At 34.0% G+C, this 12619-nt stretch overlaps 1 protein-coding gene across 2 annotated transcripts in view; it reads left to right on the top strand.

Moving 5' to 3' along the window:
* LOC118996754 (putative P2Y purinoceptor 10) overlaps positions 1-10990 on the top strand; it is a 32423-nt gene extending 21433 nt beyond the window's left edge. The window contains exons 1-2 of one of the 2 annotated variants that reach the window (XM_037060311.1): positions 4858-4885; positions 7041-10990. In XM_037060311.1, the coding sequence (XP_036916206.1) occupies positions 7097-8140 (1044 nt within the window). In that variant the 5' untranslated portion in view covers positions 4858-4885; positions 7041-7096 and the 3' untranslated portion in view covers positions 8141-10990. Of the gene's footprint in view, positions 1-4857; positions 4886-7040 lie in introns of those variants that run through there. The other variant, XM_037060310.1, reaches the window with a different exon arrangement.
* Positions 10991-12619: the final 1629 nt, after the last annotated feature.

Below are 12619 nucleotides of genomic sequence, written 5' to 3' on the forward strand. Positions count from 1 at the left end.
ACCTCTATGTTCACAGCAGCATTATTTACAATATCCAAGATTTGGAAGCAGCCCTAGTGTCCACCAGTGCATGAGTGGATAAAAAAATGTTTACACAATGGAATTCTACATGGCTGTAAAAAGGAAGGAACTCTTACCTTTTCCAATGGTATGGATGGACCCCCAGAATATTATGTTAAGCAAAATAAGCAAGTCAGAAAGAGACAATACCATATGATCTCATATATGTAACACATACACACAGACAACAGCATGGAGATAGCCAGAGGGAAAAGGGTATGGGGGATAAAAGGAGGTAGGCAAAGGGGGAGTAAGTGGGGACAGAATGAAACTTTGCTTGGGCTCATGGGTACACCATGCAGTGTGCAGATGATGTTTTATTGAGTTATACACTTGAAACCCGTATGGTTTTTTGAACTAGTGTCACTCTAATAAATTCAATTTTTAAAAAGCTGATGAAAAATCTTAAAGCAAATGTTTTTTTTGCTTGGATTAAAATTAAGTATCTTTGTCTTTCACCGCCTGGCTTATTTCGCTCAGCATAATGCTTTCCAGTTCCATCCACGATGTTGCAAAGGGTAGTAGTTCCTTCTTCCTTTCTGCAGCAAAGACAAATATCATATGATCTCACCGTTAACAGGAATCTAAACAAACCAAACAAGCAAGCAAAATACGACCAATGACACCCAATTATGGAACCAGCGGTCAGGGCCCAGAGGGGAGAGGGGTGAGAATCATAGGGGAAAAGGGAATGGACTCACATGAACAAGTATAAAAGACACATGGACAATAACTGAGGGTGGGGGGTGGAGAGGGGAGGGAGACGGGGAGCATGGGGTGGGGGGCGGGCAGGGTTGGGAATATAAGACAGAAACCTGTACTTGAACAAGAATTCAATAAAAATTATATTAAAAAAAAATAAGTATCTTTGTTTTTCACAACAAAGGAGAGCATTGGAATTCTGAGATGACAGTTTACTTTTCTATAAAACATATTTTAGAAACATGGTTTATATAATTCATAAATCAGTGGTTATTCTGAAAATTAATAACAATATTTATTTATATTTTATTTATAATTTTTGCATTATGAGTTATTTTACTGTATTTTTATTATGATTTATTCCTCTTATACCTCCCTTATTGAATCAGTTGAATATAAATGTTTCAGGTAAGTTTATTAGGTTTTTCTCAAAGGTCAATTGTGGTAGAGAAAACTATTAAAAGCTCAAGTTTTTATTAAAGCATTACAAGAACTGCAGATTTAAAAAAAAGAAATCCTTATTTTTTCCTAAAATCTAAAGACAATGGAATATTTTTATCTTTATTTTTTGTTCCATATGGTCAACACAGGAGAAATAATGGAATGAAGGTAAATAGACCAGATTGTACTGCACAGTTACAAAAATTAGGTTACAAACTTTTTGTGTGAGTTTCCTCTTTCAAGTTGGAAAGAATATGTTAGTTGTCTTAGTTTATTTGGGCTGCTATAACAAAAATACTGTAGACTGAGTTGTTTTAATGAAATTTATTTCTCACAGTTCTGGAGGCTAAGTCTAAGACAAAGATTCCATAAGATCTAGTGTCTGGTAAAAATCCTCTCCCTGACTCATAGACAGTGCTCTGTTCACTGGTGGAAGGAGCAAGGGAGCTTTATGTGGTCTCATTTTTAGAAAGGCACTAATCCCTTGATGACCTAATCACCTCCCAAAGACCCTAACTGAAAATACCATCACAATGGAGATTATGTTTCAACACATGCATTTGAGGTGAGCATAAAAATTCAAACATTCAGTCTATAGCATTAATTAAATGATTCACAGTATTTGTTAGGATATAATACATGGTTTCTCAGATAACACACAATCCTTGCTGGTCTAAACAGTGCTTTAGGGAAGTGGTTTTCAACATATGGTCCCTGGATCACATGGGACTCTTAGAAGTATGATTTCTTGGGCCTTAACCTTGACCTACAAAATCAGAAACTCTAGGAGGGATAGCCCTCCAAATGTTTCTAGAGCATGCTCAAGTTGGAGAACCATTGTATTAAGGTGGGAATAATAAATTTTGTTTGGATTTATTTGTGACTACGTAGAGGAAGTTGCTTTGAGGTAGACCTTAAGGAATGAGTCAGAATACTTCTTCCTCTAGCTAAAAAGAACTTGTCATATTTGGAAAACCAATAGATCTGACATTGTGATGTTATGGGTAAGAGTATCAGCTTTGGAATTTCACATAGGATGCCTTCCTGAAGACATTATACATCAAAAGCTGAGAAATTTCACTTTCAAGAGCTCATTGAATGGAAATTAGTTCTTCAAATGTGCATAGAAGAATGTTTTTCGAGGCATTGTTTCTAAGAGTGAAAAAATGACTATGAAGCTCAATGTGCACTAGAAAAAGAAATTATGATATACAATTCTGGTAGAATTCTAAGGATACACTAAAATGATTATTTAGAGACTTATTTATTGACAAGATACTGTATTCATAATTATGATACAATACAAACTGATTATAAAATATATGTGAATATAAGTCAAGTTTAGTTAAAATATCTACACATGCTTTTATTTATAGATCTATTAGCTTAAAAAGAAAGTAGAGCATTATACATCAAAATGTTAGCAATGGAAATATTGGCGATACATATTTGGTTTGTTTTTACTTATCTCTATTTTCTAATGTGAAACTAACTCCATTTCTTGTGTGAAAAAATAATGAAGGTTTAGAAACAACCTAATCTAAAACTTTTAAGCAGATTTTGCACAATCTTATCTTTAGGGACTAGGCATACTCATTCTGTTTTTAAAAACACTGTATTTTCCTGGAATATTTGGAAAGAACTAATCCTTCTTATTGTAACAGTTCACTGTCAAGGTTAATATTCAAAATCTGGCATAGGTTTATTTCTGAAAGTTTGTATTATTATTATATAATTGCAAAAATATGGTTTTCATATTACAGTTTCTTGGAAAAATAAAAATTGCTCTGTGGTTTTGCCAGTAATTTTCTATGTGAATTTGGAAAATTTAATTTCCCTGCTTTTTGGCCTTTGTTTTCTCATCTGTATAAAGTTGCAAGATCAGATCCTGATGAACTTTTACAGCTCTAATATTCTAAGAATATGTAATAATTTTAGAAAACAACCTCAGAGAACTATATGAGAAAGTATGGAGGCTTAAACAATATTCAAACTCTTTAAAATAGCCTTTAAAGAATTATTCTCCACTCATTATACAGGAGATTGTTGATACTTCTCTCCTTTTGTATGGTTGCTCCCTTAATTGAATTTTAAAACAATGTGTTAACTATCAAGATATTTGAATGTCGGTATACTTCTGACACCTGGTGGTCAAATCAAACATCACAGCTAAATTCTAATTCCCCAGACACTCGTTCACTTCCTCTCAATGGGACTTTTCCCCCCTGATTTATCCATTCATCATGCATCCAGTCATTCACTCAACAAACACTTGGTGGATATCAGCTATGTTTAAGACACTGTGAAGGAAAGGAAGAAGTAATAATGAGTTTTTGATATGTATGAGATTGCAGGCTATTTTGGGCAACAGAATAGACTCCATGAAATTAGCAGTCAGGGAAGGCTTCTTGGAGAAAGTGAGCTTTGCCTTTCTTGGAGCTTTAGTTTCCCCATCTGTAAAATGGTGGTAATATTTTATTGTTGCATGGTATTGCTGTTTATGATTGACAGCCAGAGTGTGTATAAAGTACTTAGTATAACACCTTGCGCAAAGTAGGTACCCACTAATTATTAGCTGTTATTACAACCAATCTAAAGATAATCAGGAATGACTTCATATACATCAACTATTCTCTAAACTTTATTTCAAAATTAATTCAGGTTCAAGCTTACATAGTTTTTTTTTTAGATTGACTATGCTGAACATGAGATTGATTATTTTAGTTAGTTCAGTGGATAAACAAACCACAAAAGAGATATTTGTAATTTGCTAGACAAACTGGCCAATTCAGCAAAATGGCCAACTCAGTTAAAATAAATTAAAAGCTGTTTAATTAAATGAGCTGATTGCTTCACTGCAATGAGATGTCAGTTAGTAAATATAGTCTATTTGAAAATCCCATCTAGTCAGTGCAAAAGGATCAAGCAGTCTGTTTGGCATTATAGTGTGTGGGTTAACTTAATTTTAAAACTTTTAAAATTGCTTGTGCTTAGGGTTAAGGCGGCACCTTCTTAGACCCTATGTTGCTTTCAATTGTTAAGGTTGAGTCTGTCTCATTTTCTCTTTAATTACATAAAATATGAAGCAAATGAACTGTCTTTGCAAGCAATAAAAAGTACAAGGAACCATTAAAAGCTCATTTATTCTTTATGTTTTCTATAACTAGACACATAAGTTATATTTCCTAAAAATATCAAACTTTTGGGTAGTTAAACTGCCATTTTCAAGGTTAAAAGAAAAGAGTAGTATAGAGGATTTTTGCCAAAAGCAATAATGTTCTGATCCAAAAAAACAAAAACAAGAGCAAGGACCATACCATTTTACAAATGAATGTCTTACCTGAATAAAAACAAGATTTGAGAGAGGACAGGACTGCTGTCTTTAGATATTTACAGTGTTTCTTGTTAAAAGTCCTGTATAACAGGACTTTATTTGGCTTTGATAGGCAGAGCTAGGTTGAAATGACAGATTTTGATTCATTAGAGGAAAGAACTTTATAACAACTATAATGATTAAAAATAGACATTTCTACAAAGAAGACGTGCAGATGGTCAACAGACATGAAAAGATGCTCAGTATCACTAATCGTAACAAAAATGTAAATCAAAACTACAGTGAGATATCACCTCACACCTGTCAGAATGGCTACTTATCAAGAAGTCAACAAAAAACAAAACATTGGTGAGTATGTGGAGAAAAGGGAACCCTTGTGCGTTTTAAGTTGGGGGTAGCCACTATTAGAAAAAGTATGGAGGTTCTTAAAAATGTGGAGAAAAGGGAACCTTTGTGCACTGCTGGTCAGATTGTGAGTTGGGCCAGCCATTAATAGAAAAAGTATGAAGGTTCCTAAAAATATTGAAGTGTTAAAAATAGCAAATCTATTTCTATGTATTTATTCAAAGAAATGAAAACAATAATAGAAAAAGTTATATGCACCTCGATGTTCATCTTAGAATCACTGACAATAGCCAAGATATGAAAACAGCCAAGATATGAAAACATCATTGACAACAGCCAAGATATGAAAACAGCCTTTAACCATTCATCAAGCTTGATGAGTGGTTAAAGAAAATCTGATATATATACACAGATACACATATACACAATGGAAAGTACTCAGCCATAAAAAGAATGAAATCTTTCTATTTGCAACAATATGGATGGATCTAAATGCTATTATGCTAAGTGAAGTAAGTCAGACAGAGAAAGACAAATACCATGTGATTTCACTATGTGAAATCTAATGCACAAAATATAAACAGACTCATAGATACATGGAATAGACTGATGATTGACAGATGGCAGCAGGATAGGTGGTTGCTGGGTGAAAAAATAAAAAGATTAAGAAATACAAATTGGTAGTTACAAAATAGTCATGGGGCTGTAAATTACAACATAGGGAATATAGTCAATAATATTGTAATAATTATCTATGGTATGAGGAGTAGACTTATCAAGGTGTATGAATGTCTAATCACTATGTTGTACACTTGAAAGTGGTATAATAATGTGTGCCAAGTATACTTTAAAATATTTTTAAAATGTAACTATCTACATTAAAAATTTTTCACTGAACTTTTCCTGAAAGCTGAAGTAGAAATAGCTCCTTTTGTTTCATCTACCAGAAGATACCTTGTAGTACTTCCCATACTCCGACAGTTTTCTTTGAAATAGTTGCAAGGATAGTCTCAATACATGTGAATGTCTGAAGCTACTATAATTCTGTAAATAAACACAGATCATTAAAGTTACAGAAGCCTCTAGAATCTGCCATGATTTATGAGCAGAACTAATTATGCTCTCAGCTAAATTCTGAAAGAGGCAAAGGTAATCTGAGTTTCACCATGTTTTCCAAGCCGCTATCCTAAACCTGGTGACCTCCCAGCCATTTCCCAGGCTCTTATCCTGTTTCATTTCCAAATGTTTATATACTTAACCCTAGAAATCACCTAATCCCTGATAAGATTGAAGTGAAAAATTGATTAAATTTTCTCTTGCCCAGAGTTGATGATAGGGAAATCAGCTTGATTTCAAATTTACAATAAAGATGGAGACAACTGAGAAGCTAAAATGTGGAATTGCACAAAAATGTTAGAATGTATGTTTTGGGGCTATGTTTTTTGTTTGTTTAGTCTCTCTTTTTTTATTGTTGTTTAAGTACAGTTGTCTCCACCCCCGCCCACTACTCTACCCCACCCCCACTGACCCTCATCTCCCACCCCCTTTGGTTTTGCCTGTGGGTCCTTCGTACACGTTCCTTGATGACCCTTCCCTTTCTATACCCCATTATTCCCGTCACCCCTCCCCTCTGATCACTGTCAGTCTGTTCTCAATTTCAATGTCTTTGCCTATACTTTGCTTGCTTGTTTGTTAAAGGTGAGATCATATGGTATTTGTCTCTCACTGCCTGGCTTATTTCACTTAGTGTAATACTCTCCAGGTCCATCCATGCTGTTGTGAAGGGTAGGAGATTCTTCTTTCTCTCTGCTGCACAGTATTCCATTGTGTAAATGTACCACAGTTTTTTGAGGGGGCTATGTTTTACTGAGGTCTTGTTTGTTGATTATCTCTACAAGTTTATTCTCTTTACTACAAAAGGAAAATCCTGACTGAGGTTATAGCCAAAACAGTGGATTTTTTTGATTCCTGAAAATATTTCTCAAACTATTGTTAGCCATTTGTAGATTGCTATAATATTTTTAGTTTACATAGAAAAGGCCATCTGAATTTATGAAAGTTCATACTTGCATACTTCTTTAGTGGGAAGCAAATATACTTGTATATCCAACTATGGATTGACATGCCCTTGACGCTATCTTTACTCTGTTTTGTGCAGATATTGTCACTCTGATAGTGCTTCTCTTAATAAAGGAACATAAATAAATCCTCAAGATGGGAAGTAACAGCACAAACACTACAAGAGCAAAGTGCACTGATCTCCAAATGCCATTTCAGTACACCCTCTATGCAACCACCTACATTACCATTTTCATCCCTGGTCTTCTGGCCAATACCGTAGCCTTGTGGGTTCTGTGGCGCTTCATCAGCAAGAAAAATAAAGCCATCATTTTCATGATCAACCTCTCTGTGGCTGACCTTGCTCATGTGCTGTCTTTACCCCTCCGGATTTACTACTATATCAACCGCCATTGGCCTTTCCAGACACCCCTTTGCCTGCTGTGCTTCTACCTGAAGTATCTCAACATGTATGCCAGCATTTGCTTCCTGACCTGCATCAGCCTTCAGAGGTGCTTCTTTCTTCTCAAGCCCTTCAGGGCCAGAGACTGGAAACGTAGGTATGATGTGGGCATCAGTGCTGCTATCTGGGTCATCGTGGGCACTGCCTGTTTGCCACTTCCAATTCTAAGAAGTACTGGTTTAGCCAACAACACTGAGTTCTGCTTTGCAGATTTAAGGCTTCAACCCATTAGCATGGCTTCCTCCATTGCCATGGTAGCTATAGCTGAACTTGGAGGGTTTGTGTTACCTGTTATAATGATTACTTATTGCACATGGAAAATGAGAAAATCTTTACAGGAAATCCAAGTTCCTCCTCAGAATACCAAAGAGAGAAAAAAGGCTTTGTGGATGGTTCTGATGTGTGCAGTGGTATTCATTGTGTGTTTTACACCTTACCACCTCAACTTCCCACTTTTTATGATGGTGAAGCAAAATGTGTTTTCAAACTGCTCCTTTATCAAGAGTACTCTATGTTTCCACATCATTTCCCTGTGTCTTGCAAATCTGAATTGTTGTCTTGATCCAGTTGTATATTATTTTATGACCTCAGAATTTCGTGACAGATTTTCAGAACATGGTGGTCTGGTTTTTCAGTCATGTGTGAGATGCAAGGACAGTGTTTTAGAAATCCATCACAGAAATGAGGATCTTCAGACTATCCCTCTTGAATTTTTGGATGATTCCAAGACAACATAATCAAATAATTAGTGGGAATGATCTGTATGCTCTATCAATATAGCTATGTCACCTTCAACATGATTCTTAAAAAATGGTGCTGTTGACAGCTTTAGCAAAATATGCCCCCTTTTCTTTCATTTTCAAAATTAGTCTTCTGAAAGAGCTATCCATGCCTGTATTTTATGTCCCAATGCAAACATATTGTTCTATGGAGAACATAGGAAAATACAAAAAACTGAGGAGCAATGGAATGAATCATACCTCTGTTCCTCAGTAATGGGTCCAGTCTTTTCACCTTCTTTTATAAAAATTGAAAACCATTAGATATAGGTGAATTTTTGAAATGTTTAAAACGTGCATGAGAGTGATAGGATCCTAGCTTTATTTAGAAAATAACACACTACTTGAACAATGTAGACAAAAGAGGAAAGGTTTATTAAATTAATAGGAGTTATGAGAACTCTTATTCTTGTAATTTTAAATGTCTATGACACTTTTACTTTCTCCCCTTGGAGAAACAAACAATTCAGATTCATCCAAAATATCTCAAAAATATCAACAGATTTACACACAACACATATACCTTAAGCACAAAATAAAATTGTGTTCTTATTCCACAAAGTTTAGTTTCAGGATTTGCAATGAAAGCTCTTTGGTAGGGTGTCTCTTCAGAGTACGTGTGTTGTGATGCATGATTTCACATATTGGTACTCATTCAGAAAATATTTTTTATTTGTTCATTGAAATTAATTGTGACATGGTCTGCCTAGATTAATTCACCTCCATACAATCTCATCCAAAATTTTGCTTGATAGATTTAAACAACGAAGAGTTACACACATGCATATAGTTTCCAGATGAACCTCATTTCTCACAGATAAAGATATATAGGAGAACATTGGTGAATTAAATCCTACTATAAATGAAAAATTTAAAAAATTATGTTAAAATTACTTTGGTTAAATCATTTTGTAACACAAATCACTCCCATTGGAAATTGCAAACAAAATTTCATATAACAGTTTTTATTAAAATAGTATTTTAAAAGGCAGTGGTTAGTTTTGTAAAATTACACTGAATAACAATGTTTCCTTTCAGTCAGTGATAGACCAGATATAATGGTGTTCCCATAAAATTATAATGGGGTTGAAAAATTCTTATTGCCCAGTAACATTGTAGCCATTATTATGTCATAGTGCAATGCATTACTCATATGTTTGTGGTAATGCTGGTGTAAATGAACCTATGTGCTTCTAGTCATATAAAAGTATAGTACATATAATTATATACAGCACAAAATGTTTGATAATGATGATAAATGACTGTATTACTGATTTATGTATTCTCTATACTATTTTTATTATTGTTTTACAGTCTACTCTTTCTACTTATGAAAAAGTGTTTACTATAAAACCGTATGCTGTATTAGCTGGCAGCAAGCAGATACATCTCATGTTTACCATGTGTCTTGATTGCATTATTTTCTCTTGTACTTGATTTAATCATGTGTTGTTCTTTGTTGTGTTGTAATATGTTATATAGGCTTGTAACCTAGTAGTGAAAGGCTATACCATATAGTTTAGGTGTGTGGTAGGTTCTACCATCTAGGTTTGTGTCAGTGTACTCTGTGGTCTCACAATGACAAAACTGCCTAATGATGCATTTCTGAGAATATTTTCTTTATATGATTGGAAATTCACAAAATATTTTATTTGTGTGAATTTTTTTTGTAATAATGATTGCCTATCAAAACAACAACAGGCAATGTTTACCACAGGGGGATTAAAGAAAACAGAAAAACTCAAGTTCTCTGAAGTTATATAGGGATCTATATTTTAGACAGTTGTGTCCTATAGAAATGATTATCTCTTTAAGTACCTAAATATTGAAAACACCATTTCATCTGGAAGTGTTTCTAAAATATATTATTTCCTACCCACATAAACAGTTTGTTTTAAACAAGAGGACATGGTGTATGAAAGAACTATTCATCCAGATTCACAGGACCAGAATCTTAATTTTGGGTCTTCCACTGATAAGCTATGCGACTTTGAGCAAGTTAGTTCTTTTTGGTTTTTATTTTTAGTACTTGTTCATGAGGGAGCTGGACTAGATGGCCTTAATATGAGGCAAACTTTTTAGGATGTGCTTTCTAAACTCCAAAGAATGTTATAAATAATTGTTTTTGTTATTATTAGTATTAACATTGTTGTTATTATTTAAGAAGAGCTTCAACTCTAATATTTAGTGTAATCTTTTCAGGATGACTGAGGATCATTATAAACATCAATTATTGTGTCATACACATTTGCTTCTCTCCAAGCTATTGAAATTTGTAGAATTGCTTGTACCTACACTAAATTTGCCCTGTGAATTTTTAGTTCTTATATATTCAAATTTTAAGGGTTTATTTTTCCACCAGTTTTAGGCTATTCATACTTGTTGCCATTGTCAGTAGGACTCTCTAATAAAGTCCTTATAATTTTAATTAACACTTTCTAATATTTTATAGCTTTGAAAGTACACTAATCAAACTAGTTATAACAGAGTTTAAATTTAACAAAAATGAGTAAAATTCTGCTTATTTTATTTTATTTACAAAGGGTGTGCATGGAAAAAGAACATCTCCTATGGAACAAAGTGTATGGGTTTTACTTTATGGACTTTATGACATCTATTTTGGCTATGCAGAACTATTTTACTTCTTTACTTCTTTCCTGGTTGTCGGCTGTGTTTGGATAGTTGACTTTGCCAAATATTTCAGTTTCAGCTTGCTGAGATGTGACTAGATGTTTATGACATCAAAAATTTCTTGGAATATAAGTATCACCAGGTGTGTATATATATATATATATATATAATATATATATATATATATAATATATATATATATATATTCATATATATTATATAGAAAAACTTCCAAAACCATTACTTTTTTCTCTTATGGAGGGTTTATATTTTCTACAATTGTCTTAATAGACTATCTGCCCTCTCTAATTAAAGCCTCTTAGTAGAAATTCCCTATGTATTTTTAGTTTTATTTGAGATACATTAATTTTTTTGAAGTTGGTCTATTGTTATCGTGAGTAATAAAAATTATCCAAAATATTTGGAGAAGCATAAAAAGAGACTGGTTTACTAACTCTTGTCACGGCACCAAAATTCTCTGGACAGCACCAATTTGCTCCTCCTTCTAGAGGAGGGGCTGAGGTGCTACATGCACTCATATTGATCCAGTATTTCTGGATCCAGGCAATTGTCCAGCTGCATCTCTCCACTTCCTATTCCCCCAAATATTGAAGTGCAGGAGTCCTAATAATGGCAACCTTGAGTATGCAACTGTAACTGATTGATAATAATTAGATAGACATGGGTTCTAGTACTATTTTCCCTTTCTTAACTTTATAACTTTAAGGAAGACATTTTATCATTCTGAAGCTGTTTCCTGATCTGCAGTATGGTGGTAATAATCTCTGCCCTTTCAGCTTCATAAGACTCTTGTAGAAAGATCCAATGACAATTATTTTTAAACTATAATGACTATTTAAACATAAGGACACAGAGAAAAAGTAATGTTCAGAAAAGAATCAGGTAAGGGAGATGAAGTGTCCCTCTCAAGCCATGGCAGCACAGTAGGCATTATTAAAGATTTTAAACGACGTGCTAGCATAGAAAACATGAATGTTTGAACTAGTTCCCAGGGTTAAGCCAATCCTGGCTGAGGCCCCTGAAGTTAACAGAAGGAGCCATTTACCTGGTACCCCAGCATGAGTTAGTTAGATTCAACCTTTCAAAGAAGTGAGTTAGGATTACAGGTAAGTATCTCTGAAGAAATCAAATACTAGAGATTGACAATAGTCTTAGGGAAACAATGAAGATAGACTAGGGTAAGGTAAGCATCTCCTATGAATGAATTCATTAGATGAAAAGCATGGTCTCCAGAACCTTGGGAAGAAATGGACTTGAAAGACACCTAAAGAAACCTACAGCTTTAAAGAGGAGGACTAAAGACAGGAAGAGGTTGGCTAGCAGCATTGCTTGGACATAGATACATCTGTTGTGGGGCATTTAAAAGTTCAAGGAAGTTCATTTATTGCATATCTACAATCATTGATTTGGTTAAGCATATTAGATAATCAAATCTGCATAAATACAAAATATACAAAAACTCAAAGTGTCTTAAAAATGTTAAACATACACACTTCTGCCTTTGCTCACACTGTTTCTCTGTCATGTATGCCTTTGCTTTTCTTGTCTATCTAGCCTTACAATTTATTTAATATTCAGCTTAAAATCTTACTTTACTATAAAATTACATCATCTATTCTATACAGTAAAGACCTTAAGGGTGTCAACCAAAGACAATATAATATGTTGTGCTCTACAATATTGAAATTAAACCCAATTTCTTATATGGATGTTAAAACCTTGGTAGTTATTTTCTGTTGTTAGTTTAAATAAGGCTTGCATATTTCTCTCTGTGTAGAAGATTTC

Source organism: Sturnira hondurensis, unplaced genomic scaffold (assembly GCF_014824575.4).
Source record: "Sturnira hondurensis isolate 20B ecotype Veracruz unplaced genomic scaffold, ASM1482457v3 Scaffold0011576, whole genome shotgun sequence".
Classification (NCBI taxonomy): domain Eukaryota; kingdom Metazoa; phylum Chordata; class Mammalia; order Chiroptera; family Phyllostomidae; genus Sturnira; species Sturnira hondurensis.